This window comes from Alligator mississippiensis, chromosome 1 (genome assembly GCF_030867095.1).
Source record: "Alligator mississippiensis isolate rAllMis1 chromosome 1, rAllMis1, whole genome shotgun sequence".
NCBI lineage: Eukaryota > Metazoa > Chordata > Crocodylia > Alligatoridae > Alligator > Alligator mississippiensis.
The window spans coordinates 215082931-215108252 of record NC_081824.1 but is presented as its reverse complement, the minus strand read 5'-3'; the positions used below and the strand labels follow the sequence as shown (position 1 = coordinate 215108252).

Genomic DNA, 25322 nt, shown 5'->3' with positions numbered 1-25322 from the left:
ACAGTCCAGGAGAGACCCTGGCTATACCCAGTTCATTCTCCCTTTCAGCATCCACCCTGTGGCACTGTGAAACGCAGGATACTGGACAAGATGGACCTATGGTCTGAGCCAATAAAGGGCAATTCTGATGTTCTGTTTGCAATTACCATTGCATTATTAATGTCAAATAGGATAAAGCATTCAAAATTATTTACTTATAAGAAAACTGGTCTTTGCCACTGTTTGAGTATGTTTTCCAGAAAGTTTTATATAAAACTGGAAATGATTAACTAAATAATTGGATAGTTTAAATGATTTAAGAAGTTGGTAAATATATAGCACACCATGGTCACTACCTACCCTGAAAGAAGTTTAAGTGAGAATGGCTCAAAATTCACTTTAAAACTGCTGCTTAAAATTAGAGGTGCACTGATATATCAGTGTGATATCGGATTCGCACCAATATAAAGAAAATTGACTGTATCAGAAATCGGCCTGATGTGGCCAATAATTGGGCCGATTAAATGCACGTGCACGTAGGCTGCTTGGAAAGCTATGTGCAGCTGGTAAATCTGTTGTGGTGGATGGGGAGGGAAGGGGCATGGAGGTGCAGATCTTCCTGGCACGTGGGGGCTGCACTCAGAGCTGTGCTGAGAGGGAGGCTATGGGGGGGGAGACTGCAACCACCGCAGATTTCACTGTAGCCCCCCACACGCACACACCCTGGACAAGCTGCAGCTCTGTCCTGTGCCCTGCCCCACCTTGCCTGGGCAACGCCTGCCCCAGCCCCATTCCCTCCTTCACTGCAGGGCCTTGATCTGTGCCCCCATGCCCCTTCCCTTCCCCCTCCCTTTCTACCACAACTGACTTATCAGCTGCACGCAGCTGTACTGTAAATCGGATTGGTATTGGCTGATATGTCTCCTTAAAAATTGGCTATCGGTATTGGCCCCCAAAATCTCTATCAGTGCACCTCTACTTAAAATTGATGTTAAAAAATTACAATATGTTAAATGACTTGTAATGAGTCTTAAAATGTTTGCATGTCTTAAGATCAACACTGAAGTAAACAATGAATATCACCCATCTAGAAGGAGACCTAGCAAGATTGAGAATTTCAAATATCTGAGTCTAAACTGACAATATGGATGAGTAAAAATACTGCACTGAAAATGAGCTTCTTACAAAGTTTAAAAATATTTCTCTGTCCATGTGTAATGCACCTCTCACTTAGCCATCTAGCCTAGGGGTGGGCAAATCCAGCCCACAGGCTGCATCTGGTCCACCAAGTGATATAATCTGGCTGGCGGCAGATCCCTTAGCCCCACTTGGCTCAGGCATAGGGGGTAGACCTGGCCGTAGTGCGTAAGGCCAGTTCCACCAGGTGTGGAGGTGCTGCCTGGAGCAGCCATCTCTATCCTCACATGTGGCTTTTTGGCATGCTAGGAGCTGTAGTCCAGAGGGTGGGCAGCAGGATGGAGGTGGCAGTGTGGCCACACTTGGCTTCCTGGCAGCCCCTTCACCACCACCTGGGAGCAGGTGTGTGCCCTGCCACCACTGGACCCTGTTTGCCCCACACTACTGCCAAGTGTGCCAGATGGAGTTGGATGGGCAAGGTCTCCATGGAGACTAGCCTAAGACCCCCGTAGGCAGGGTACGCTTATCTTGGGATAGGGAAGTGGGACAGATGGGTGGTTATAGCAGGAAGCCTGAGCTTGGGACAGAGCCATGATCTGCTCCTTGCTCATCCCTCCGATGGGTGCTGGGACCCACCTACTCCATCCAGTGATCCAGCTGTGGGTGCGGGACAGATGAGCCAGATAAGATAAATTGGCATTTCCCCAGGCCACCCCCTCCCTGGGCGATGTAAACTGCCATAGGGGGTTGAGGCAGGGTCAGCACCCCCCACCTCCTCCCACCCTTTGGCCTTCTTGAGCTCAGCAAAACTCCTTAAGTAGTCCTCCAGCCAAAATAATTGCCCACCCATTGTCTAGCTGCTGTCCCTTCTACTCTTCTGAGTCCATTTAAAGATTATGCACATGTCTTAGTCATCCAAGCACTGAATCAGTTCCTTTGCTCAGTTTAGTCCATTTTCTCTCTCCATTTCCTGGTACTGCAGCATCGAAGAGCAAATGGCAGGTATTCAGTCTTAAATCTGTCTTCTAGAAGATCCTAAATATTTCTTAACTCTCACTGTACAAATTCAATATTTTAATATGCACGACAGCAAATATTGCTTTATAGCCAGCCCAAATTCAGTGAAGACATTACCGGGATTTTTCAATACCATGATCAGCAATTAAGTAGTTCATATCTGCAGTATTGTTTCAATCTGTCTACTTATGTAACAAAACTGGCTATATTTAGAAAGATATCTTCAGAACCAGAAGGTCTAGACGCTTTTTATGTAAAATTCTAGCCTTGTATAAGAAAATCAGTTTCTCAGGAAGTCCTTGAAATCCTTAGAATCTGGATTTCTGAATTGATTTTTCTAATTGTCCCAGAAAGTGAATTTGCAATTTTTTTTGAAAGCCACAGCTCTTGACTTGTACATTGAGGGGATTTGCCAGGGTAGTTACACTGTCATGAGCTATACCAGCAAACTCTGCTAGTGAATAGACTGCTCAGACCAGCAGGAGTTCTTTACCTTGTATCTGTAGTTTAACTTTGAATGGAGTAAGCTCTGCTATCCAAAGGACTGACTACTTGGCCAGTAGGACTGCCTCTACGTAAGGGTTTCTGGCTGATGTGGCTATACTCAAAGGGAGTGTTACCTTTTTTTTTTTTTTTTTTTCTCCACACCTCTACCCAATATAGCCATGCCAGCAGAATTTAAGCATAGGCCAAGCCTTAGGCTAAAATGTTCACAGTAGGAGAAACAGTGTACCTCAGGAACATGAAAGCTGCTTCTTCAAAACAGAGGTTTAACTGGTACGCAGCCAACACTGGGTTTTGACTTGTATAGGAAGAACGTGGCAGGTGGAAAAATCATGGGAAAAGCTATATTAAACTTCTCCCTATGAATAACTGAGAATAGATTTCATCTCTGTGGTGGTGAATTTTGCTCTTCCAAGCAAATGGAAAAATAGTAATGCTGGTCATCCAGGCAAATGTGCTTTTACTAAAATACTGGAGTCAATCTGGTTCTCTCCTGTAACATTTACATCATCTTAGTGCACAGGATGAATTAAACAGAATTACTAAAGGACCTGAATGGAGCTTTACTGATTCGTCTCTTCATTGAGTCCAACCCTCTCTTTGTCCATTCTCAATAAATGCTCTCCACCTTTAACCTCTGATACCATAACATTCTTCTGCTGAGTGCAATTTAGATGGTTGCTTTAAAGCTAGATGCCAGCTCTGTGAACTGCAGTCGTTAAGGTAGTATACTGCCTTCTGAAATCCTGACTCCCCAGATATAGCTGTTTCATAACAGTTTGTGTTCTTGATAAGAGACATGAAGCAAGGAAGAGAACAGAGAAGCTTGTGCTCTAGAGAACTGAACTATTTGCAGTTGAACTGACTTTGCTTCACCATCTTAAACCCAAATGGATCAGTGTATCCATCTTAGCTATGTACCATCAAGGTAAACTTCATGAGGGCATCAGGTCTTCATTAGAGCTTTACAATGTTGTAACTACATCAATGCAAACATCTCCCAGCACAGACCATTCCTGAGCAGTCTTGCCAATTTGTCCTCTGTCCTCAATAACCCGAATTATTTCAGATACAGTACACTCTAAACATTTATTCCATCATTTCTGGCATAATTCTCAGAAGCAGTGCATTCTAGGGCATTTCACAAGTTCACTGGTGCAGCGTATGGAATTGGGAGGGCTAGTGGAGCCATTTCGATTAGTCTTTGTCAGCACAGTCACTAAAATACTTAAATTTCTCATCAAAGTAGTTAAAATCTTGAGGCAGAAGCAGTTCTCTCTTGGCTTTTCTGTATGTTATATGAAATGTTTTGAGGCTAAAAATTCTCCCCCTTTTTATTTTTTCTTGAAAACTCCAGATTTCTGGTAAACCTGTAGGATTAGAAAATATTAATCAAGAGAAATTGACTAAAATTTATTGTTTTTCCCTTAAGCTATTTAAAACTTGTTTTGTAACTCAAATGTTTAACAAACATTAGGGAAAAAAAAACCCTTTGTTTTAAAGGTTTAATTCCTTCCTTTTTCATTTAAGGGCTTATTTAAATACCTGTTTTAAGATGTGCATTTTCAATATCTTCTCACCCTGGTGAATGATTGCTTCTAGAGTCTTTGTTTGTTTGTTTGTTTTTCCTTCAAAAACATTTTTCTCTCCTACTAAGATTTTTGTCAGCCTGTCTCTAGCTTATTTACAGCTTTGGAAGCAAAAAAAGACCTATCTGTCATTAGCTGGAAGGGGTCTGGCCCAGCTTCTGAAGACCTGGCAAGTTTTTGTTGCATCTTTTACAGATGCAAGCAGGCAGTTCCAGGCTTGCTTGCTGCTACAAAGCAGAAAAATGAAATCAAAACCAAAAAGAGAATTTTTCCAGGTCTGTTCCAGAATCATTAGAGCGGAGTGCAGCAGTGCTGCTTGGGTGACAGCTGTTCGTCCTCTTTCCAGCAGCTTGAAATTTTTTGCTCACCTCCACAGAGTGCAACATGATGGACAAGGTAAAATGCAGACCCTTTTGCAACAATCCAGTTTGCACCAGGGGCTATCTTGATTCTTTCAAGCAGCAGAAAAGCTCAGCATTTACTACTGCTGGTCACCCTCACATAACACAGCTTAGTGGGTAAGTGCTCAGACCCATGTACAAGTCATTTTAAACAGAGACCCCTTCTGCCTTGTGCTGTCACAGGTCCTTTCTAGGAAATCCTTTCAGGGCAAGATATGTCTGCTACTTCGCCTTTGCAGAGTACTTGTCAGCAGTAGTTTGGAGATGTAGCCTTTCCTATCACCAGTCTTTCAAGCTATATCCCCAATTGTCTGGGGAGATGCATTAAATTTATGAGCCTGGAAACTGTTTTTCTCTCGGGGAGTCACAGACCTCTTTCATCCCTCCAGTCCTTGATGTTTAGAAGGGTGGACAAGCATATTTATTCCCCCGTGGGTCTTCTTGACAGGCCAAGTCTCAAAGGATCAGTGGTAGGACCCTCCTCTTTAGTCTGTGACAGTCCCTCTCAGTAAGACTGTGCCCAAATGCTGTAGACCACCCCAGTGACCCCAGTTGTTAATCACAACTACAGCTATGCTCAGTCATCTGAAAATATACTGAGAAACATTAATGTTTGGAACCTTACTATTTGCAAACCCTACGCAATTCTTTTTTAGGGTAGAGATTTAAAAGTACATGAAGCATTGAAGCACATACATGCATACCAGGGCTCCAGTCATCTGGAGTCTGAGTTTCTTTGGGTATGTACAGAAGTTACATTTTTGTGCTATGAGGCCCCTAAAAGTTCTCTGTAGCCATAAAACAACAAAGCTGCAGAGCACTTTTAAAATGGCAGATCACATAAAAATGTATCCCTCATCTGATGTAGTATCAGACCAGGGGTGCTTTAAGGCAGACCTGGGGAGAGCGGTGGTCCAGTAGCTTCTTGGGAGGCTGCTGGAGTGTCCCTACCTGCTGGCCTGGGCCAATGCAGGCAGGCTTAGAGTCCCCCCTACCCCCAACAGGCAAACGCTTGTTGGGTTCACCCGCACTGTAACTCATGGTGCTTTGTATAAAGCACCATAGTGGGAGTGCCTCCCTGACAGGCTGCTTAAAAGTCAGTATGCATCTTATGTAATCTCCAGACAAATGACTAGGAACAAGCATATGGTCAGGAGGAAGATGGAACGTGAGGCAGGAGAGAGATCCACAGTGAAAACCCAAAATAAGTCTCTATTGAGTTGTTACAGAGGATTCTATGGGGAAAGCCAATGAAGTAGCAAGAACTCTTTCATTCAAGCTTTTCTGCATATTCTGTTTGTTGTGAAAACCCACCCTGAGGAAAGAGACTATGAGCTAAACTCAAGTGTTTGGAACTTTGTTTGGAGTAAAGCAGCTCAGGAAGAAAGTATCATGCAAGTTGGGGAATCTATCTGTTGGCTTACAAATAAACGTACTGCAAATGCAACAAAATTCAGGTTAAAAACCCCCCAAAACTAATTAGAGCTGGGCATTGTCATGGAGCTGAATGAAAGTTTAGAGAGAGAATTGGTGTCAGAGCTTGAAGAAAAGTTTGGGGTAGAGTAAATATTAAGAACCAGGGAGCGCTCTGTAGGGGGGGGAAAAGTTATTTGCTACAGAAGTTATAAGGTATTATTTAAGAAAATCTTTGTGTAAAATGTTGCTGGACATGTACTAGCACAAAGGTTCCCAAACTCTTCCTTATTGCATGACCCCTTCCAGATTTACCAGTTGCCCACCTACCCTACCAGTATACAGTTTATGTTTTTAACCCCTTAAGTGCCAGTTATTATGAAAATTAGATCTGCCATTACACAGTTTCTCTCGAGTACCCCCCCGGAGATGTCTTGCATACCCCCAGAGGTACATGTACTACAGTTTGGAAACCTCTGTAGTAAAGCATTCTGTCAGTATCAGTGGACCAAATCACTTCGCTTGTTACTTGATTGAGTCATTTTTAAGGTCAGTTCGTACTCTTTTTCTGTTTGGTTTGGCTAAAAGAAAAATTACAATTCTAGTAGCACATCCTCTCTGCCTTTGTGTGGCACTTGCAAACCATATTGTTTTCAGACTTAAGATTTGGTTAGTCTGAAATATCACAAATGATGCTGTTAGGATAACGTTTATAGAAAGAATATCTCAAATACATTCAGGATGTTGATGCAGACATGAGCACAAATAGAACTCCAAACTTTCAAACTACTTGCTTTTCATATATATAGGCAGCCTCACTCTCACAAGCTATAATTGTGTTTTGAAATGTACCACACCTCCTTTTCTTTTTTTTTAACAGTTTCATATCTTGACCATTTTCATGTCATGTTTATACTAAAATGTAGTAGGTGTGCTTTTTTGTTACTGCCTAATCAATAATATTATCAGCAGTCCCAAAGTGCTCAGTCTCTGAGTCTGATTTAAAGGTCTCTTTGTCCTTCCAAAGAAAATATTGGGCCTTTGCCCAAAGAATGAGAAATCTTGGGCAGGGGGGAGGGTTTAGGTTGGTTATACCTAGGCTGACCATAAAGAAAGCTGGGACAACCAATTTTTGAAGTGAATAAAAGCTGGATATAAACTGAAAGGGAGTAACATCCCCATAAAATGTATTCTTATCGTAAGTTTGGTCCGACACTCAGTCCAAATGGAAAAAACATGTTTTGGTAGTGGACTTGGTTTGGTCCCTAAAAAGGGGTGATTATAAGAATGAATGGGGGCAAGGTATGAACTCCATGGTATCAAGGACCCATTGGTCTATTGTGATCGTAGGTCCAGGCATACTAGAAACAGGCCAAAGGGAAAGTGTGTACATGTGGGTTGTGGGGGGAGGGGAATGGTACCCCAGAGAGTAGAGTGTATCTGTCAACCATTCCAACCAACACTTGGCCTATTGCTTGGGAATGGTGAGTTGAAGGGGATGTTGCTGGAAGTGGGTTTTTTCTTTTGTGAAACCTTTGTTGCTTCCTCACAAGGTTCTGGGGGGCAGCACATAAAAGGTGAGCAGAAGATGTAGTAATGGTGTGCTTTGTGAGTGGGATAGGATTGGTATCTATGCTTTCTCTTTGAGGCAAGTGTATCAAACGCCTTAGAAGTGGAGTGTGGCCTTGTCCTTTAAGGTGTGCACTGCCTTGTCTGTGTTGGAGCTGAAAAGTTTTGCTTCCTTAAAGGGAAGGTTCTTCACTGCATTATGCAATCATCCTAGGGAAATCAAAACCATGGAGCCAGGATGGCCATCTCAAAACAACCCCTGTTACCATTGAGAGATGAAGTGTCAGCTACACTTAGAGTGGCTTGTCAGGGACATTTTGGCTGCAAGCGGCCCCTCTGATTGCAGGAAGGTCTTCCCAAGAATCCAGAGGCATTATATCCATAAAGGACTTTGAGCATTTATAACTTTAAAGCAGGGGCAGGCAGTTATTTTGGGCAGAGGGCCACTTACTGAGTTTTGGCAAGCCATCAAGGGCCGCAGCAGCCAGGGGCAGTTAAATATTAATTTTCTAAATTTTGTAGGGGCCCCGCGGGCCGCATAGAATGGCCCTGGAGGGCCGCATCTGGCCCACAGGCCGCATTTTCCCACCCCTGCTTTAAAGTCTAACTGAGCCAACAGTGTCAAAGAGCCTATGTATACTGTAGGAGTACTGCTAGGGCAAAACATTCTCTGAGCTTGAGCTCACGTGCAGCCAAATATAATGTGTTTATGGACAAACACTCAGGAAAAAATATTTTGATCATGTAATCTGCTTTTTCTACCTGTGAGGAACCTACAAAAGAGGGAAGTGAGTAGAGAAAAAAGTTGCATCTCAAATCTTCAGTGTAGAGCAATGTACTGTGATTTCTGCGATGCTGATTTCTGGGAAGTCTTGTAAATCTTATGTAAAAAGGAGATGGGTGGAGGAGAAATAGAGAACATGGCTAGCTCTGGTATTCATGTTGAGGAACAGCAGTTATACAAATATAACTTGTAGGAAAGAATTGCCAGCTTGTAAAGGATACACTTGAAATAACTCTTCCAGAGGAAGCAGTTTAGACGTTAAAAGTCTAATGAATGATTAAAGGAAAGTAGTAAGTACATTTTAAACTTCAGCTAGACTTCTTAGCAATTACAAATGTAATCCTAGGATTTGTCTTTTAAAAGTGGTGGAGAGGAACAGGAATTGGAGGAAACGGTGCTTGTTTTGTTTTGTTGTGTTTTTTTTTTTTTTTAATATGACCCTTCTTTTTAAAAGGGCATTGACCCAAAAGTGGCTGTACCTTTAAAACAGTAATCCATTAGATTGGAAGAGTCCTTTCCACCCCTTGCTACGAGAGAACTTGTTTTAAGGACTCCTTCTGCTTGATATTCAGTTGCCTCTGAACTAAAACTAGCTCAGAGAGGCTATGCATTTAAATAACAAACCCCATTTCCAGGACAGTGGTAACATCATAGATATTAGAATTTTTAGTAGTTGGTGACAGCCAGCAGTGGAAGTAACATTGAAACAACGGGCAAATTCTGTTTGCTAAATGGAAGAAAGAGAAAGCTGCTAGGGGAGAAATTTTAGCAAAGTTTCAAGGATAATATTTCAAAACGAGGCTTTATATTAAAGAGAAAAAAGTCTGAAGTGTGCCTTTTGTAGATCTCTAAATAGGTCATGTGCCAGAGGTTGAGTTCGTGGTTGCAAACAACTTGCATTCCTTCCATCTCACCCCAAATTTATCTCTCCCTTTTTATTTTTGCTTTTTTCCAAGTCACCAGCTGAGGAAGAAAATAATTCAGCAGGGTCATGAAATTCTAATCACTGTCAAATGGGGTAGGGTGTGGGAAAGAGAGGTAGAAATAGCAGATTAATCAAACTGTGAAGGGAAGCAGACCTTACAGACATAGAGCTGAGTGGCTTGGGGGAAGGGAGGGAGGAAACTGGCTTCTCATAATAGGGACTAGTAGTTAGAAAAATACTCGAGCCTCTTATTTCTCGAGTCCCAAATCTGAAAGGGAAGATCTTTCACCCACCTGACAAAAAGCAACATTAAACCCTCATTATTAATCTTGGATAGTGAATTACCACAAGATCCACTGTAGGCACTTTAGCAGGATTTAGGGGGTTTTTTTGACTTACTTGGTTTTCATTATGGTATAGTTATTTTAACTGATACAGCTAATGCAAGTAGGTGTTGTATAATAACCACCACATTCACACTTTAAGAAGCAATTCTGCAGTATCCTTGATAATTTAAAGTAAAATGTATTCTATATTGCAAGTACTCTCAGTTCATCGTGTCTTTTCATAAATTTTTTTTTTTTTAAGAAAAAGTTGCAATATTGGTAATTTATTAGTAGTGGTGATTTGCTTGTTACAGTGTTGTTTGCTTATCTCCTTTTTATTTCAAAAAAATCTTACTAGTTTTCAAAAGAAAAGTATACCCAGGAGCTGTCATTTTAAACAGGTTATATTTTCCTTCCAATAAAAACAGCATGTGGTTTTCCACAGTACCTTTTAGTCCTTATGGTTTTTGTTCTGGGTGGGGCTAACAACCTTGAAACAGTGATAGAAAGGCTTGGCATCCTGCCATACAGCTGGATAATCTGAAGAGAGATTTTCTTCTAGAGCTTTTAACACTGTTTAAGACATATCATCATGGTTAAAATAGCTAAATATTCCAATTAACTAACGACTTGTCCTTATGAATATATTTCACAGACTGGATAGCATATAGGCCATAAACCCAACAATTAGGTCATTCTTAAAGTTTTTAGAAGCCAATAAAATAGGAGGAATTAAAGCCACTTCTGGTTCCTTAGTGGTTTACTTTACTATGAAAGACTTTCATTTACCTAATCTTAATGGTAATCAATATGCCATTAACTGAAGTTAATCAAATATTTTTACATGCTTGATTTATATTTCTCTAAAAGCAAATGCAGCACAATAATAGTAAAAGGCTGTTGTGTAGAAGATCTCATTTTTCTTCTATAGATTAAAATTTCTTGATGCTCTGAACTTATGCTCATGCATGCTTTGTTTAACAATGGAGAATTTAACTGGTTGCAGCTAGTCAACATGTGATACATTCATACAAAATTATATGAAGAAAATAATCACTTTGCAGGCTAATGAGGTATGAGGTTCTTTTATGGATGTCACTGTAGTATTTTAGCATTCCCCACTTGCTTATTGACAGCGTCGCGGGATATAAAAGCATTGCTTATTTTAGTCTTGGAGGTAGAAACTTTCAGCAAACTGCAATTTAGATTTTATTTTATGACCAGAATTGGGAACCTGAACCTTAGTCATCTTAAGTCCCACCCTAGTGACTTGGCCACAAAACCAAAGAATAATTGATCATCCCAGATCCCATAGAATAGTCTGTATGTTTGGAAATAGTGAGCATACCGTGTCTTAAACCTGGGAGGAGACCCTGTTTACTCTAAGGAGTGTACAGTGTAAACCTGACCTCCTACCACTGCCTTCAGCAGGAGTGCAACTCACTGTATTAGAGAATCAATTCAGTAAGCTTCCCACCTTGCAAAAAAAGGAAGCTTTGGCAGAGGGGGCAGTAGATGTAATTTCATAAAAAACATAACCTTCTGAAGTTTAGGCTCTTATGGTTCTCTGTATGTAGAGCTCTTTACAATTCTCTGAAATATCATGGAGGCAAATGCAATGGTGTGTGGGGAGTTTACATTTGAAATTGATCTTTTATTTGGTTTTGGTTCCTCAAGGCCAGATTCTATCAATCTGGACCTCAGAGGTCTGCAAACAATCCATATTAGCTTCTGTAACTAGGGTCTAGTCACTTGCAACAAGTTAAGCAAATATACCTGTTCACCTTATTTGCAGGCAGAGAGAAATTCATTGAATTAAATCTTACTGTTGTGGTTCTCCTCCTTCAGACTGTTTCTGTCTTCCTCATCCTACAGTTTGGTATAGTTTAATTGGCATCCTTATTCCTGTGCCAGATGTGTGATTTTTCTCATAGTGATGTTTTTGTGTTTCATTTCATCTCCAAGTATCAGGCCTGATTAAATCTATCAGAGCTCTGGTTGGCTTATAATTGGACTTGGATCAGGCTTGTAGAGCATTCCTGGTTGATGCCAGGAACTGTCCAACCCTACTCGTTTCCAAAAATGTGGCTCAAAACAAGAACTTTCGGTTCTAATTAGCAAAGTGTCCCTCTTTTCCCAGGGTGGATGTTGAATTGAAACATCCAGTAAAACATCTGTTAAACAGTTGGCTATAATTGAAGGCCTGGTAGTAAAGGTTATAAGAGACATAGGTTAAAATATCAGCTTAGATATGATAATGAAAGCTGTTTGACTTGCTTTAGGAGTGGAAAGTAAATACAATGGGTAGGGAGGGCTCAAACCTGGAGGTACATCCTCTTTAACCAAGAAAAAAGATGTGAAGCCTGTCAATGATGATGGGGCAGAAAGACTTATCTGAGAAAATGGAACATTTGGGCATTAGACAACAAAAAGTTTAAATCTTGAAGGAATCTGATGGAAGACCTGAGCTGCTGTGAATTAGCTTTCACTTACTCTGGGGCATTTACTGCAGGGCAGGTGATATGTAGAAATCCTCTACCCTTTTTACCTCGTGGTAACTTGTGTTCCCCATTCCCCTAGGTAGCTCTGTTTGTGGAAAGCAAATAAAGCAAAGCAGCTCCTAACAACATTGAAATACGTTAGAAGACTTTTTACAGGACCAATGGAAAAGTAATGGTGAAATTTTAGGGGAGCTCAAACCCTGCTTCTGCTAATGTGCATTAAAAGGAAATGCAAGCCATGCTAAAAGGTTAAATAGTACTTCTGAAGCTGTTCTGTATGCATCTTCAGGAAAGGAACCTGAGCACCCATAAATTGAAAACGGATCCAATAGGAATTGATCTGGGGAGGTTTCATCAGAACAGTGCCACTACACAATAGACAGTGTGACCGCTAACTCATACTGCTGGAAGTAGTGTCTCAGGTGTTAGAATTCTCTTTGTCAGTCTTGATAAAATTTTCATTTCTGGGGATCTCTCAAGTCTGAGTAGGTATTTAAATCTCCCTGCGGAAAAAAAGTTCTTACCTGGAATCTACAGGGCAAATACAGAGCATCTGTCCAGTCCTTTATCATAATTATAGCCTCAGTGCTCAGGCTTCTACATGAGCCATATTCTGGGTTCTGCCAGATAAACTTTCCCATCTGCCTTTAGCAGTCGCACAGATATCTGATATGTTTATTGCTTTTGAGGTCCCTCCTCCCCAGATCCAGGGGATGCAAGGGAAAAATAATCTCTGTTTTTCTACCAGGTTTTCCTGCTCCCTACTAATCCTTTGGTTGAAGCATAGAACAAGCATGACTTTAGGGGGGCGTCTTAAAGAAACACCCTCACTATCATTTGTTATCTTTTGCTATTAGCATACCAAAATGGTGCTGAGTGAGCCAAGAGGCTGCCTTTTAGTTAATGGTTTTTATGTTGCACAAATTGCCACACTCTTTGTAGTATTTACAGGAAATCTTTACTGCACCAGAGTTTCTTCCGTTGGGTTGCTGAAATGGAGAGACTTTTATTTGGGAGGAAGCAGGGAGTGAAAAGATTTAAAATCTCAAACCCTATTTATTTCCTGCATCTCCATTATTTCTCCATATTCAGACAAACCATGTTGGTTGGGTCTGTAAAATTCCACTGGGTGCAAAGAACCATGAAGGAGTGTTTGGTTTCTAGAGGATAGTAATTTGGGATTACCTACAAGATTTATTTTTAAATGCTTTTTGGAAGTTCTTTAAAGGGGGAAAATAAGCTCTTCCAGGGAAAGGAAAACATGAAATAAACAGGATGTTGTTTTTAACAAACATTTGGTGAGCTGTGTAACTAAGCAAAGCAAACAGGCTGGTTGATTTACTGGACATTAAAATATTAGTACCTTAGAGAACTGCAACTTGTACATTCACTAGCAATGCTTTACAGTGAAGTACAAAATATGCATGGTACCACTTAAAAAATAAGAGAGCACTTTATCAAACACGGAGTAGAGAATGCTTCTGCTGCTTCTCTGGACATCGGGTGGGAAAGGACTGTTCTTGTCAGATGTATCCTCTGGCGTCTCTAAACCAATGATGGTGGATGCTAGGGCGAGGTAATGAACAGGGTATGCTGCATTCATTCAAGCCTGGGTATGGTTTATAAGCTGTGCTTGGTGTACGGGTTCATCTACTTGCATCACTCTAGATCAGTGGGGAGTTGCCCTTTTTGGCAGGAGTGCCACAAGGTAATCCCTGCACCCTCTGCAAATCCAATCCCTTTCCCCTGCCTGAGGTGCTGCTCTGTCTTTTTTTCTCCCTGCCCTATCTGACTTGGTCATTCCTGTTCCCTCCCTGATCTGCCACATACAGAAGATGCCTATTCCACTTGTGGCATACATACCAGTGGTTAGCCACCTCTGCTCTAGATATATCTGTTCAATGTTCTCCCTCTAAAACATCCACTTCTGCCACTGTTCAGACCTAGCAGACCAAGTATGGCACTGCTTATGTTCTTGAGCTCTTGGAAACGCTGTCAAACTGTTCAGATGCTGAGAGCTTCTTTAAAAATAAATAAATAAATAAAATAAAACATGCCTTATGCCTGAATAATGATATTTCTTTTAAAAGATCCTCTAGGAATGCCACATGGGTTTAGCTGCCATGTTAAGGAGCACGGCTTTTGGAGGCTGAATAAATGATCAGTTGCAGTTTGGACCTGTGATCTGATTGTCCTCTTCGTTTTTTTTTAACATTCACGCGGAGGAGGCTTGTTTCACTTTTCTTCCCTGCTATGTTCCCAATCCCCACCCACTGCTCTTCCCCCCCCCCCTTGCAAAGAGTGCACAAGTTGCATCATAAATGTAAAGGTCATTGCAATGGGTGGTGCTGCCTTTGAACTGATTAGAAGCCTCTGTGGTATTACAGCTGGTGTCTTAATAGCTTTTAATGTGCATATGTTGGCTTGGGACTACTCCTAGGTGGTTCCTGTGCCAATCAGTTTAAGTTCTGTAAAGTTGGAGCTGTGATGGTTGGCAGGCAGGGCTTGGAAAAGTCAGGAACTAATCAAAAAAGGAAAATGGCAACTTGAACCCATTGTCAATCCAGCACAACTTCATTGGTCTCCACCAACCAAGGAGGGCCATCAAGCCACCTAATGATTTGTTCCAAAGTTCCTGTTTTCCACACCATTTACTGTGAAGTAAATGGAAGCATATGATAACAGTTTACTTGTTCTACGTGTTTTGTCCTTAGATTGTAAGCTCCCTAAAGCAAGGGTTGTCCCTTTTTGGGATGCATTTACTAAGGTACTGGCACCCCCCAACCAGTAATAACAATAATGTATCAACTCCACTTTTAAGGACTACAATTTATTTGCCTTCACAGGAAATGCAGACAGATGTAAATATTGAACTTGCACACTAAATGATGTTCTTCTGTTGCTTTCAGTAACGTGGTGAGACGAGTCTGGCAATGTTAGGAGTCCTCAGATTTCCTTGACTGCATTCATTCAAGTCTGGATATGATATATAAGATGTGCTTAGTGTATAGGTTCATCCAATCAAGCATCCAAACTGATTCTTAGATCACTCTGCTTCCAGTCTTCTTGATATTGAGGTCAATATGGGACACTGTGCAAGATCTTATGTACCGCATCATGGTGCCACAGCACTTAGGTTCTCCTAAGGAGTCCTGTTGTATGGCTTGTTCCTCATCTCAAAGGACCATGTTCCTGTGAGATAAATTGTAAGGTTGGTTTGTTGTTCCTTGAGAGGAGCATGTTATATGTCTTGCAGATAACTTTCCAAATAGAAATTTAAAATGTTGAATTTGATTGTAAAAAGCCCTGATGATTTTAGATTCTGGCAACCTGAGAGGTTACCCCTAACTCCCCCCCCCCCCTCCCCCCCCTTGCATTTTTGCTCACTGGAATTTCTTAAACCAGAATCCCTTGCGCAGTTCAAACCAAAGGGAATTACTGACAGAACTTGTGCCCCTTCTTTGTCCAACAGAGGCTACATTTGTGGACTTCTGCAAGGCTTGCTTTCCTTTCAAGGTCTCTTCCTGATGGAGTGAGGTTGTAAGGGCTTCCAGCTCTTCTGTTGATTATTTGGTTTGTGTTCTGAGGTTCTGAAATGAGTGGGCTATTTTTGCTGTTTGTAGAGTGGCTGTGGCCATAAATTACATCTCTTATGAATGATGATGCGCCCGTTCTCTTGACAAAAGTCTTCAAATACCTGGGAGCTAGCTGGCTGCTTTAAATGCTTCCCTAAATAAAACTACTGAGACGTGGTATGATCTCACAAAGTTTTCTCTTTTGTTACTGTTACAGTGACAGCTATATTGTACGAGTCAAAGCTGTGGTTATGACCCGAGATGACTCCAGTGGGGGCTGGTTACCTCAAGAAGGAGGCGGTCTCAGTAGAGTCGGCGTCTGCAAGGTCATGTACCCAGAGGGCAATGGAAGAAGTAGATTTCTAATCCATGGTGAAAGACAAAGAGACAAACTGGTAATGGAACCTAATTCAACTTATGTTTGTTTAATTAAGAGAATTACCCCCAAAATCAAACACTTCTGTGTTTCATATCAGTGTTTTTCTTTTCTTTTTTCTTTTTGTCCAATTCAGCATTGCTTAAAGTAACCCCATCCTCAAATGAATACTAAACTGTAATTGGTTGTTTTGTTATCCCCTATAAATAGCAGTTAAATGTTCTGTGTCCATTTGGAAAGGCCCCTTTTAATTCCTAAAAAAAAAAAAAAAATGAAACTGACACATTTATTTTTTTTGAAGATCTAACAAGAGTGTGTGAGAAGTGAACTGAAGTGTAAAGAATCCATGAAGCCAGTAGCATTGTACCGAGTAATGCAATGCAAGCCTTTAAAAACTGCAATGAATTATTTATGCTGCATGCTATTCAAGGTTTGCACTAGTAGCATAAGAATGCGAGGACAAGTTGTCTTTTAAGAAATGACACTCTCAGTTCCTTCCAATGGTCTTTTAGATCAGCAGCTTTGTTCCAATCCTGCAGAAAAAAACAAATGGTTTACATTCAAATGGGAGCTAAAGAAATGAGAAAATATTGTCATTTCCAGTTGCATCTACATATTTTCTTATTCCTCCTAAAATCTGACAGTGTGGTTACCAGCTAGCTTTAAAAAAAAACTTTGCAAACTGGTATGGTTTAGATTGATGCTGCTAGTGTTTGAGTACAAGCTTACTTTTATTTAATTAAGCGATTATATCATTGGCCTTAAAGTTCCCTTACTGATGATAAGACTGGCACTTTTTAAATTTTGTAGTTTCACTTATAGCTGCTTTTGACAAAAAATTCTATTGGAAAATATGCTTAGTGTAACTCAGAGTGACAGATTCACAAGTGGCTTGTTCTGTGTTTAGAAAAGAGGAAATTCTGGTCTATACTAAAACCTTGCCCTTCATGTATAAATGTAACCTTCCCTTTGTGCTTAAACTTTTTAGGTGGTATTGGAATGCTTTGTAAAAAAGGACTTGATCTACACTAAAGCAAATCCTATATTTCATCACTGGAAGGTTGACAACAGGAAGTTTGGGCTCACTTTTCAAAGCCCTGCTGATGCACGAGCATTTGATAGAGGAGTGAGGAAAGCAATTGAAGACCTCACTGAAGGTACTGGAGCGCATATCAGCATTCTGTTTCTTTTTTGCAAGAGGAGGGGTTACACAGTCGGACCTCAAACTTGACTTGAATGCATTTCTCACATTTCTTGCTGCAGTGTCAACCAATTAGCCTTTAAAATAAGTTGGTTCTTGTTCAATAGAGAATGAAGTTAGTAGTCCCTTGGAGAAGGAATAATGCAAATGCTTTTTCAGTGCCCCACCTTATCTAGCCTGGTCCACCAAGACCTAAATTATTACGGTGCATTTCTTACAGCTAGGGACCTACAAAATTCACGATTTCGTGGATTCCACAAAATCCATCTTTGCCTGCGAAATCCAGGCAATGCCCAGAAAAAAGGGGGGGACCCAAGGAAAAGAAAATGCCGGCTTCTCAGAGGGAGCCAGTAGTCCTCAGCACTGTGCATCAACCCAGCAGGGCAGGGAAGAGAGTCTACCTACTTGAAGGGCTGTGGGCAAGATGGCTGCTGCCCCCTTCCCTTACTGCTGATTGTCTGTGAGGGAAGCCTGAACTGTGGCCCTGTCTCTCTCCACCAGGCGGTGAGGGGTAGAGCTGCATGACAGACAGCCCTTGCAGACAATCGGTGGCAAGGTTCGGGGCCACTGCAGCCCCTCTGCCATGGGGCCCTTCTGTGCTCCACCCACAAAATGGCTACCTGGGCCTGTGCTCTGCCTGCAAAATCAGGGGGCAGCCTCCATGTCTTAGGTATCTATTTATAGCTGTAGGTCTAACTAATTAGCCATCCCCCCCCCCCCCCCCAAGCCCTAAAAACTGTTTCATAAATTGTCATTTGGATCACTTTTCTTCCCTGTAACAAAAAAGCCGTTTGTCTGTATATTGCAAAAATTGTTTGCTTTATGAGTTTTCTTACAGACTTGAATAAATAACATTTTCTTTTTATGATAATTGTTTTTTTGCTCCTACCTAGCTGGAGAACTATAGTGCTTAAGGAATTTATTTTTGTGGGGGGTTTTTTAATTCAATCATGATTGTAAGTTAATTTCCCACACTTTGAAGTGGTTATGAAACTTTTCCTTTTTTCATTGCTTTAATCAAACTTGAATCAAAAATATATATATAATCTGTCATTTGTAATTCCTTCCCTTTTATTTTGTTTCAATGAAAAATAATCCTTCAGGGTGGTGTTTTGGTCTTTAGTTATTTGTTTTGTTTAGCTTTGGTTTTATGACCACAGCATTGTATATACAGGTTTTCCTGCTCATAGAGTTGTCGTGGGGTTTTTTAATTTCCCTTCTGCTCATCTTTGAAGTGTGTGCGCACGCACACTTTTTTTTTCTCACATACAACATGCCCCAAAATCAGCCCCCTCAGTACAATGTGTGTGTTTTTGATCAGGAACAGTAATGTGTAGTATTGTCATAGTCTTGTTTACTGCCCTTTCAAGGGTCTGGGGCCTAGCCTTGTGTGTCTTTAGAGTAAGTCCTCCTGGAGACTGTGTCCAGGCAGTATGGTATCCCAGGAGACCATTTGGGTGGAGCAGCTGACACCCTGAACCTCCCTGGTGCCACGCTTCTTCAACACAGTGCTCCCAGGAGGACTTAGTCGCACAGTTGGCCGTGACTCTGGAAACCATCTGTGTTTTTTTCCTACATTCTGCCTTCCAAAAACAAGGTGCATATTTTATTTGAGGACATGTATGTGAAAAACTATGGTGTTGAGTTTTGTTTTGTTTTGTTTTGTGGATATTTGCTCTGAAAGCCTGGTGTGTTATGTTTTTGGTTCTTAATTGGTGAATGCTTTCAGCTGCCCTTACCATTAATATATGGCACTCAACTTCCTGACCATGTGTTTTTTAAGGCCCTTTACAGCGCCTTGCTAAGTTAGCCTTTGTTGCCAAACCAGAGGGGAGGAGTGTACAAGCATTCATTTTTGCAAGAGACTTTCTCTCACAAGGGATATTTTCCAGGCTGACACCTGGAAGATCTTTCTCCTGGAAGGGAGTATGTCTTCCCCAGGGAGAAATTTGAATGGATGCACTTTCATGATCATAGTTTCTACTAGGAAAGCAAGGATTCTCTCAGTAGAAACATAATTCCTGCATGTGGCTAGTGACAGTCAGGGCTAATCCTACTCCCATATTTTTGAACTGTTCCTTTTCATGTTTGCCTAACTTAAACTGTAAGCTCTTTAGATGTTACAAGTGGTATCTTATGTAATTAGTGCAACACATTCATGCTGGTGCCTGATATGTGTATAATGCACATACCCTCTATTTAAGGGAGAGTGTGGTTAAATAGTGTCAGTCACATGTGCTACTCCCTAATTTGAGATGTACTGAAACAAGTCAAATTCAGGAGTCACATGTAAACTACTTAGTGTTGCTGTGTTTTAGGAAATGTTCAAAATTAGTGCTGTCTGTATTTATGACATTAACAGAACAGACTGATTCTGTTGAATGCATTTTTATTTAACTTCCAATTATTTTTAATCTGGAAGTTAAATTATAACTAGTGTTCTCTCTCCGTCTCTCCCTGTCTCTCTCTGTACACGTATGTGTGCATGCAAGCATGTGTGTGTAGACGATAGTGAAGTTTGAATTTGATTCACTGTCACTCAGTGCTGTCTGTTAAATCTGTTCATATTATCACAGTCAAGAATGTGTATTTGAAGCTTCATTATATTAAATAACTAATTTTTAGAAATAAAACTTAACACTTAGCTTATTTCCTGAAATACTACATAGGACTTTTGTCATTTTGCTATCACAGTAATATTTTCAGCTCTATAAGCATGGAGGGGTAGAGTTTCTACCTAGCTTGCTCAAGGTATAATACCCTTATGTTTTGGAGGAAATGCAGTTTTCACCTCCTAACTTTTAATTAATAATCAACTTATGGTGTATTAACACACCAAAGTTAAAATCGCTGTTTTAAAATCTATTTTTAGAATTAAGGTAATTCATTGCTTACCGCAGTACGTTATCAAATCTTAAATAGGTAACTAAAGAACCAGAATTCAAACAGTAACAGTACAAGTTTACTTTGAGAGGGTCTTGATAGAAGTTATTCTATGATTATCAGGGTTCAGTACTAGCTATACGAGAATGTATATTTAAAAGCTTGAATATTGTTGTGTCAGTTTGTAATTAATAAAATGTGAAATAAACTTAAAGAAAGCTTCCTGGATGCAATTTACTAGTTTTTGGATAGATTCCTAATGGTTACTGCAGGGTTAATGAGAAGAGCTACACCTCAATTTTTTTTTTTCTGCTTTTGTTCTTGCACATATCCCCTCTTCAATGTTTTGCTTAGATGGGGGGAGGGAAATGGAAGGAAAGGGACAAATCTGAGACAAATAGCATATAAGGCAAAAAATCCTTCAATATAGTTAGTTGCTTTGTGAACCACGAAGAGAGCTCTTTATCTAATCTGAACTTTATTTTGTAAGTGAAAGCATTAACTTTTTCTGAATTTGGGACCCGATCACTTGGTGTGATTCACTGAAGCTCCACTGAATGACTTTAAGTAAAGGTCTGGCCCTGAATGTTTATTCAGTGACCTGCTTCATCACAATTTGGACTCATCTACATATGGCCGGACAGTTCTTTTGTTACTGTGCCATCACTTAGTAATTCCTTTTGGAAGTACTAAAAGATGGTGCAGTAACAGCGCATACTGCGCCGTGTTGGCCACGCAATTATTTTTGCCTGCTACGTCACCACAGCAACGCGCTATAATGAGTGAGCGTGTTGCTACAACAGCATAGTGGCGGCATCACGGTTTTTGCCAACGGATGCTATGGTGCTGTAGTGTCTCGTAGAGACTCGCCCTTTGAAAAGTAAAATGCTATATAATCAGAAGTGCTACTTATAGCTCTACCATCCTGAAATAGGATTGGTTACTGCAGCATCATTTTAAGAAAATTTTCTGAATGTCACCTAACACCTAGCAAAAGAGAGAATTTTTGTTCTTTCTTTACTAATTTGGAAACACCTGGTTACTTCATGTTGTATCAGTCTAGTTCACCTGACAAATAGGTATTCAGAATATGCATGATGTGTATTTAAAAAGTCAGAGTCCAGATAGCCAGTTGTTTAATATAAACCAATCTTATTTGAAAATTGTTTTTTTCCTTAGGATCAACTACTTCCTCTTCAACAATCCACAATGAAGCTGAGGTTGGTGATGATGATGTCTTTACAGTAAGTAGAGTTCATTTGAAGTTCTTATGTTTAGCACTGTGGTGCACCTAGACCATAATTAAGGATCCTTGTAACATTATGAAATGGCTTCCAGCCTGCAACTTTAATCAACAGATGACTTTTTTTCTTTTAACATCTGTGAGCGATACATCTCTGTTAACTTCTTGCTCCCTTATAAATGCTGCCCGTTACCAGCAGTATAGTCTTGTAACATAGAGCAAATGTTTAATCTTTCAGAGACAGGCAAGCAAATAATGCCCCCCCTTTCCTCAACTGCCAACAGACATTAAGTTTTCAAATGACTTGGCTTAAGAGGTGTTCGTGCCAATTGTGTTTTATCTTTCTGCAAACTTTAGAGGAGCTGTGTTGTTACTATTGCACACTTTCCATAGGAAAAAAAATGAAATTAATTATATAACTATCTACAGAAGCCAAATTTTAGTGTAAACAGGAGCATCAGGAGTACATACAAGTTTATTTGGCTCAAGAAATGAACAAGAATATATGATCTACCTGACTAACAATTAAATAATAGACTGCCAGAGATTCCCTATTTTGTATTGTTTACATCTAGTTTGTGGCAGCATCTAAAATGTGTTTGGAGTTTTTTCCAAAAACACAGGAAGAAATTGTCCCATGCCCTTTCTTACAGCAAAAAAATGTGAATGCATGAGATGAAACTGCAATCTGATCATGGATATTCTGTGAGCAGAGAGAAGCAAAATTAATCAAAGAAAGTATTCATTGTGAATTATTTGCTCGGCTCCAATCTCTCTCATATACTCTCCCCTCCCCCACACACACGTTCATTGCATCTTGTGTAAATGCACTCTTTGTCATAAGACACTGGCGGGTTGGGTAATGGGGAAGTTAAAAGGGGAATATTTTCAAAATCTAAAGGTAAAAGTAGCAAATGTCCTTTGACACTGATGTACTTTGCCACTGCATTTCATAGGCATGAAAATATTTAATTGATTCCTCATTTCAAAAACAAAAAACATGCATTACTTTTCTCTGCACATCTGGGATAACTGAGGGTTTGAGCAGGAAACATTCAGTCAAATCCTGTGAATGTAAGGGGGTGGGGAAAAGACCCTCAGTGGAAAGGTGGTATGAGATGAATTTTGTTGCACTCCCATTAGATGATCAGTGTGGTGTGGGTCTGGACAGGTTTCCTGTTGAGTTTTGACCAGATCCTCTTGACAGTTGGCATGTTGTTCGCATCTGTTCTTTTGTCATAGTTCTAAGAGACAAACAACAGCAGGCAGGGTTAAAAGGTGACTTCCTGTGCTCCAGAGCAAAACTATCATTAGCAGCTGCTTCCCAGCTACCTGCCAGAAGTGATTTATAGAATCCGAGATGGGAGAGAGGCGGCCTCCTTGGAGCCAGAATGGCTTGCTGTTTAGTATAGCTTAACCAAAAGTTACACGAGCTGTGCAAGCAATGTTCTGGCAGGATTTGAAATGTATACCCGTTTCCAGGTTTGGGTGCTGCTTTAAAGGATTTTGTTGTAAAGCAGATTTAATCAAAACTTGTGGTGTGTGTGTACAGCCTCCTTGTTGGCTATAGTAGAGGCACTATAGCATTTACATTAATATTAAACAATTTTTAAAAAGTATAAGTTCAATGAGAAATACAGAAAACATTTAAGTGTTTTTCTTATAAAGCAGGGTTTTGGGGTTTTTTTTAAGGGACTAAATGCACCCAATCAAATAACTCAGGCCTGAAAATGCCCATGTGTAGGTTTTGTTTGTTTTCTTGTTTTCTAGACTTTTTCTTTTCCTCTCTCCATAAAACTTGGGTTTGAGGCCATGTTTAGGTTCTAATTGAATATAAAGTTAGGGAACTTTGATTTTTACAAGTGAACAAAGTGTTGGCTGTAGTAAATGTTGTTTGAATTAGGAAAGCTGGATAAACCATGCACCAGCTGCATTAATACGACTTAGGCTCCTGTGAGTCAAGTTAAAAGCCAGACCTGAAAAATATATTTTTCCACTTGACACCAGTGAGGTGACAAATATTAGGAGGCATCTATACAAATACCTTCTACACAGTGATAGGATACTGGTATGTGCCAGGAGATGAGACACCTTGGTGTTAGGTTGCTTAATGAAGTTAGTATGCAAATAGTTCAAACTTAGCACCCAGTTAGGATGAACAGTGAAAGTTCACACCACAGGGTCTTCGGTTTTCTTCTGCCTGGCAGAACTCTCAACAAGGCAGCGTGTTGATTTATGTACTAAAATCAAGGTTGCCAAGTCTGTGTTGCTAAAGACCTGGTCAGACTTTTCCCCAGCTGCAGGTGACCGCACTTTTAGTTGTCCTTTGCATGCATCTGAGCCACTCGGTTAACCATAATTTGTATGTAGTATAAGATGTGGTATTTGCAAAGCAGGGAAACACCCCTATCAGATGATGACTGGTCTTCTCCCCTCCACTGCTCAAGCCTTTACTTCAGCATTCATTATGTTGCTCCCTCAGTTAATTAGCAAATGAGGTGGAGACAAGATGTTCAGGGTGTCCTCTTTGGTCAGCCAGCTTTGTGAAAAGACTCAAGCTCAGTGTTTCAGTATTTTTTAAACTGCTTTCAGCTGCTGATTTATGGCTTAACTAGGAGTCCTGCCATACTAAAGTAAAGTTTTTGGGTTTTTTGCTGGATTTGGGGGGGGGGGGGGGGTAAAGTTGCTTTTTGGTCACTTTGTGTTGTTTTTGTTTTTTGTGTTTCCTGTCTTTGCCCTTTAATCAAATTGGAAAAGATTGAGCAAAAATCATCTTTGTTTGCAGTTGTGCTTTTCTTTGCGTGTCACAGTGACTTGTGTGTGTATATAGTGCTTTTTTATTGTTCTTGGCCACCAGCAGGACACCATCCATATTCTCGTGTTATGGCCCTGTCTCTTATGCACACACATACCCAATCACTCCAATGGTATTCAGAACAGCGGTGTTGCTGCCCTTGGAGTTTGTGTTCTGCTGTGCTGCAAGATGATTACAGATTTTTTTTTTTCTTTGTATTATTTATTTTACAATATATAAAAATGCATACAGAATTCTCAGGTGTACTTAAATGACTTAGGAGCCAGGCACTTATGGTTTGGATTTCCAGAAATGCTTAAGTGTCCTCCATTTTCACTCCAACCACTTGCAAAAATAATTTGGTCTAAGGCTGTATATGCTGAGGATATTTCTATTAGTAAAAAACCCAATGTGGTGTAAAAAGGGATTACACCGGTATGGCTTGCTTTGGTTTGTAGCATCTGTGAGGCATTTCAAATTGGTATAATTAAACTACTGGAAACTCATCAGGTTTTAGTACTTGTCTATACTGATCCTGCTGATGGTTACCACCTGGTATAGAACTTTGATATTCTACATAGTCCTGTTTATTTCAGTGGGCCAGTGTTAGTTGGTAAGTACTTGGCCTGGTAGTAAATGTTGAGAAATAAGCTCTGTAGTTGTTAATTTGATAAGTCTTCCTTTCCTCCTTCTTCCCTGAATGGCATACCTAACAGGCCAAAAAAAAAGACCCACAAAAAACTATGAACAACAAAAGTGACTGGCTCGAAACTATAATTAAAGGGCAAAGATTGTATGGAAAAAAAACCAAACTAAAATACTTATTTTAAAGCTAAAAACCTTCATTTAGGAGTCCTAACAATATGTAATGGTATAACTTTATTCCAGACGCTTGCTAGAATCCATAAATGTTTTCCATATGTTTGCAAATAATTTTTTCCTGTCCTATATATTATAAATCATGCTCTAGAGAGATGCAATCTGAGTAAGGCTGGCCATCCATTCTGTCTGTTGGGGAACACAGTGTCTTTCCAACTATTTAAGATTATTCTGTTTGCCTCCACTTATCAACTGTATCCAGACTAACTTACTTGATTAAACAATC

At 40.3% G+C, this 25322-nt stretch overlaps 1 protein-coding gene across 3 annotated transcripts in view; it reads left to right on the top strand.

Annotated features, from left to right (window-relative positions):
- The window catches only part of SPRED2 (sprouty related EVH1 domain containing 2), a 105957-nt gene that overhangs the window by 45310 nt on the left and 35325 nt on the right, over positions 1-25322 (top strand). For all 3 annotated transcript variants that reach the window (XM_014595042.3, XM_014595041.3, XM_014595040.3), the window contains exons 2-4: positions 15938-16115; positions 17085-17253; positions 21360-21424. In XM_014595042.3, coding sequence (XP_014450528.1) covers positions 15938-16115; positions 17085-17253; positions 21360-21424 — 412 coding nt within the window. The remainder of the gene's footprint in view (positions 1-15937; positions 16116-17084; positions 17254-21359; positions 21425-25322) is intronic.